This window comes from Apis dorsata, unplaced genomic scaffold (genome assembly GCF_000469605.1).
Source record: "Apis dorsata unplaced genomic scaffold, Apis dorsata 1.3 scaffold_344, whole genome shotgun sequence".
Lineage (NCBI taxonomy): Eukaryota > Metazoa > Arthropoda > Insecta > Hymenoptera > Apidae > Apis > Apis dorsata.
This window is the reverse complement of record NW_006263611.1, coordinates 162,328-167,747: the sequence shown is the minus strand read 5'-3', so window position 1 is coordinate 167,747 and position 5,420 is coordinate 162,328. Positions and strand designations below refer to the sequence as shown.

Below are 5,420 nucleotides of genomic sequence, written 5' to 3'. Positions count from 1 at the left end.
AGAGAGAGAGAGAGAGAGAGAGAGAGAGGAATAACGATATAAATACGTATATTAGAGATAAGGAAATAAAAGGAATGTTTATTTTCAGAACGCACAAAAATCAAGTGGATCGAACGATACGTTGCACAGCGAGAGCAGCACTGTGTCGGCAAGCGCGACGAGAACATCGACCAGAAGCGAGAACGATAACGAAAACGAGAGCGAACGCGAAGAAACTGGCCAAGAGAACGGGAACAGTATTAAGAACGATACGACGACGACGACGACGACGATGGCGCACGTGCATGGTACAGGAAACGGGAACGTCACCGGTAACAACGAGTCACGACAGGGTTTGAACCTGAAGATGAGTGCCAAAGAACTTAGAGCCCAGCTAGCTCTCCGCAAGAAATACGATCCGAAGAAAGAATCAATCGGTTTCAAGGACAAATTTGATATCGTACAAAAATTATAACGGCAATTTCGTCTGCCTCTTTTGATAATTTCGTCGACTATGCGCGGTGCTCCTTTTTTATCTCGCTATTAATAGATAGAATCCTTACGTCGATTTATTCGGATGAACGTAACATCGGACGTTTATACGACGCTGAACTGAACGCATGTATTATTGGCATGCGCACAATCTTTTCAGATTTCAAACAATTTTCGAAACTTTTAATATATAGATTCGCGCACATATGTCCGTAATTTTATTTAAAATTGAATAATATGTCGAATATGAATGTTTAATAAATATTAAGACAATTACAAATGCACAAAAAATAATACGAATTATTTCAAAGTATGAACATTGAAACGTATTCCAATCGATTGAAAAAAAAGTTTCTTGTTCTAGTAGACTATACAGTAATCTTGTTAACTATAGCGAAAATTATGCGCATCAAGGACGATCACGACGATGCGAGAGAAAGTGTAGGACGTTGCGCGACGCGCGTCGCGTGACGTGTGCGTCATCGATAATTTCTATTTCTTTTTAAATAATAATTTAAAAATTTAATATATCGCTCGTTCTTTTATTGTGCATTGAAAGAATTTATATCTTTCAAAGTTAAGATATCTTGAAATTATTGCGACATAGAAAAGAAAGTTATGATAAAATCGATCGATATTTGATGCAGTAAAGATTCAGTCAACATTCGTACGGTATTATGTAATTTAAGGAATGTAACAGCGTGTAAAAATACGACGAAACAATAGTGAGAAGATTTGGACGAATTTCCTCGTCCCATTAGAGGTTGCACATAGCGTGTGCGACGAACCGAAAGTCGCAGGATTTGCAGGAAACTATTCTCTAACATTGCTAAATATTACGACAACTTGTTGTGTAACTTTCAATTATCGTCGTCGTGATCCTTTTGCGTCGTGTTTCGTATTTTACGTGAATACTTAGAAACTAGATGTTTTGTTTTTTTTCGCACGATATGTACCGGTATACATTTCATTTTTGCGATAATTTCTTTAGTCATGATAAATATCGATAAATTTTTTATCATGTATTTCTGATTAAATATTACAACGAAAGAGAATAATTTATTATTGATTTTCTTATTCTTTCTTAAGAGACTTTGTGCAAATTCGAGATCTAGTTAATTTTGTCTAAATATATTTTTAGTCGAGTAATGAATATCAAAATAATGCATTTAATATTCAATTGGTAAATTAATTAATCATCATGTTTTATATGGATCTAATATGAATATTGAAAATTCTTAAAGAATATTATTTTAAAATATAATTTTTTAGAACAATATTTTGTATTATGCGTCTATCATCATGTGAAATGGATAAAATCAGACGCTTTTGTAATTATATGGATTCTTATTCAAAGCACGACAAACATAGTTGTTCTCTTTTATCCATAATTTCGTTGAAACTCTTATCATTTTGAAAAAAATTTTATAATGTGCAAAAAGATATATTTTTTTCATGACGTAAATCGAAAATAGATAAATAGAAAATTATTCAGTCATGACAATGAATAAATTTTCAATTACGTAATTGCAAATTGCAAATATAATAAAATAATTTTGTTATAGAAAGAAATTAAAAAATCTGTAAAAAAATTACAATTAGAAAAATAATTTTTGTGTAAAATTTTATTTATTTATCATTTTTGTTCTATTTAAATTCAAATTCAAATTCAAATTCAAATTCAAATTCAAATTCCTTGGTATGCTTTTGTCTTCTGTAACTAATAATCAATGTGAAATAAATTCAAATTTTAATTTGATTTTGAATTGCGAATGTTAACTCTGCATTATAGCGACTAATTGATCGATTGTATTTTTGATTAAAAACATCGAATCATTTAAAATTAATTCATTTATCTATCGGTTAATATTTTGTATCGAATATGAATTGTATAAATTTTTACATATTTTTCGTTTTATCGCAATATTTTTGCGAATTTCGATGTATACGCATGTTCATTTTTGTAAATATTAGATTTCTGAATATCAAGAGCGGTGCAACCTATTATTGCTATTATCTTATTTTATATAATAATTTCTGTTCTGGCGACTGCTTTATTGTAAAACGCGTTCAAAAGTTTTTTTCGAATTTAAAAATGAAATTATGTTATATAATGTTATGAAATTAATCTATACTCAACTTGAAATCATAGGCTAAATTTCATTTTAAGCAATCAAAAATATTTTATTTATTTATTTTTATAATTATTCAATCAAGATTTCAAAAATATAAATTTTAAATTTAGAAAATCATTGGAAATGAAATTCATATTAATTAAAGTTTATGCAAAATTGAATGCAGAAAAATATATTTATAAAATTTGCCACAGTTTCAAATTTAAATCAATGATTCTTTATATTTAAAACTTGTATTTTTCAATTTTTACTCGTATAAAATGCTATTAAAAAAATATATTATTTATAACTTTGTAATCACTGAAAACAAAATAATATTTTATAATCAAAATATTATATTTTATAATACTTTTTGAAATGTTAATTTTTCATACGAATTATTGCACCGATTTCTTGAAATGTATATAAATGCTCTAATTAAGAGTTAAATACATATATTGTTACAATTATTGCACATGTTTAATGTATTTTGTAAGCATAACTTTAAGAATTAGCTTTGATGACAATACTTAATTGTACGTTATTCATCAAATTATGTTTATTTACATATATTTTTGTATAAATAATATTGTACGTATGTATATTATTCATGTTTTTTTTTTTAACCTTTCTTTGCTATTCATTTGAAAACTTATAGTAATTAATGTTCATTATTATTTTAGTATAAAATGTGGTTTTTCATCTCTTTAAAGAACTGATTTTAAAATAAAGACAAATGTTAATATGCAGAAATATTATTTATAGGATTTATTTTTCAAATTATAAGTAATTTAATTTTATATTAAAAATGTCCGTACAGTAATGAATTTATCACTTATAACACGAAAACTCTTTTGTATCATTTTAGTGTCAATTTCAAGGTTAGTGATACAACATAGAATAAGAATTTAATAATTGAAAATAAAATTTTCAAAGGATAAAGTAGAGTAAGAATTAACAATCAGCGTCATTTCTTAATAACTTTTAGAAAAATTTGGTATTTAAAAAATGGCGTTGATAGTCAATTCTTATTCTATATCTATCCTTTTCCTGTCGTTTCTTTTCTATCTATTACGTGTTATCTGCAATATTCTAGAGATGGCGTTGATTTCCTAATTTTTACTCTATTTCTGTTTTTTATATTATTTGTTATCCTTCTTTATTCTCTGAGACGGTTAAATATCAAATTAACTTTATTGTTTTGTTTACGATTTTTTGATTTAAAAAATTTATAATTTTTTTTTAAATTATTTAATATTTAAATTAATTTTAATAACTTATTTTACTTTTTGTACTATTTACAAATGATATAGATAATTTGTGAGATTTGATTATTGATATCGTTTTCTAAGATTTTTTTTTTTTAAATATTTCATATTTTCAATTTAAATTTGATGTATTTAGATTATAATATATTAAAGAAGATAAGAAACACTAATTTTTTTTATAATCGGTATTTTAAAATATATGAGACGAAATTTTTCACGTTTATTCTATTTTTTATCTGCATTGTGGAAAAGCATTCTAACTTTTTTTAAGATTGAAATTTCAAAATGTGAAAAATTTCACATGACGTAATAGCGATATCATATTTGTGATATAATTTCTAAAATCAATGTACTAAATTATAGATGATTTATCAAAATCTTTGATTCCTTCCACGATCGGTAAATTTCAATACATGAGATATTAATATGAAGTCTATTTTTTATCTCGTCTGTAATTTAGAACAGGATATGTTAAAACCATAAAGAAAATCTAAAATTTTATATTTTTAATACTTGTTTATCTTTACTTTGAATTACTATGAAATATTTGATTGGATGAATAATTATAAGAAAAATTTATTATATTCTTTTATTTTGTTTTTTTTTCTTGTTATTCATGTTTATATAAAATGTTTAATTTTTAAAATGCGAAACTTCTATATCTTGTCTTGTTGATTTGTGGATATAATTATTTTTATGGTAAAACAATTTTTTTCGCTCGAAAAATAACTAATTAATCAATTAAAATTTATTGATTATAAAAATGTATTAATATTAACATCAATAATAAATTTATTCTATAGATTTAAAAAAAAATATATACAATAGTAAATTATATAAATGTATATAGATTTGATATTTATAAAGAATAGTATGCATACATATGAAAGAGTGCATTAACAATGTATTGATAATATAGAAAAAAGGAAAAATTATTGCGAATAAAAAAAATAAAATAAAATAAATAATTAATAAATTATAATCTAATAGATCAATAGCATATAAATATATAAAAGAAAAAATAAGGGAAAAAGAATTGCAAAGACAGATTATTTGATTGATAAGTGGAAGCAAGAAGGCACGACGGGATTGAATGTAGTGCGAGTGAGAAAGAGTATATGAGGCGGACATATATGGATGCAGGGTCCGAAAAGCTCTCAGGTTACGCCGACGGCGCTAACCGTTTTCACGATATTTGCTTTCCTTGTTCCACTCTCTCTTCCTCCCTTCGTCTCTATCTTTATCTTTCGTTTATCCTTTCTCTTTCTTTTTCCTTCTCCCTCTATTTCTCTTTCCTTCTTCTTTTCCTTCTCAAACTCGCGCGTATACACTAACATCTCTCTCGATCCAACTTTTCTACGATCTTTCTCTTTCCGACACATCGATTAGCGTTCTTGGTCATTCGTATGCACTCAGAAATCACATTTTCTTTGTCGCGCCACATCCAAAAATAATCGGTAGTCGTGCAACTATGTATAGGTGAGAAGAAGAGGAAATATAGATACGTCTCTTATACGACGAAGATGGAGGGAAGATGTGTCGTTGTAATGCTACGCGAGAGAAGGAG

At 26.6% G+C, this 5,420-nt stretch overlaps 1 protein-coding gene across 2 annotated transcripts in view; it reads left to right on the top strand.

Annotated features, from left to right (window-relative positions):
* Nucleotides 1-3,192, top strand: part of LOC102681906 (Na(+)/H(+) exchange regulatory cofactor NHE-RF1) — an 8,636-nt gene extending 5,444 nt beyond the window's left edge. For both annotated transcript variants that reach the window (XM_006618209.2, XM_006618208.2), the window contains one exon: nucleotides 89-3,192. In XM_006618209.2, coding sequence (XP_006618272.1) covers nucleotides 89-454 — 366 coding nt within the window. In that variant the 3' untranslated portion in view covers nucleotides 455-3,192. The remainder of the gene's footprint in view (nucleotides 1-88) is intronic.
* The last annotated feature ends 2,228 nt before the right edge of the window (nucleotides 3,193-5,420 follow it).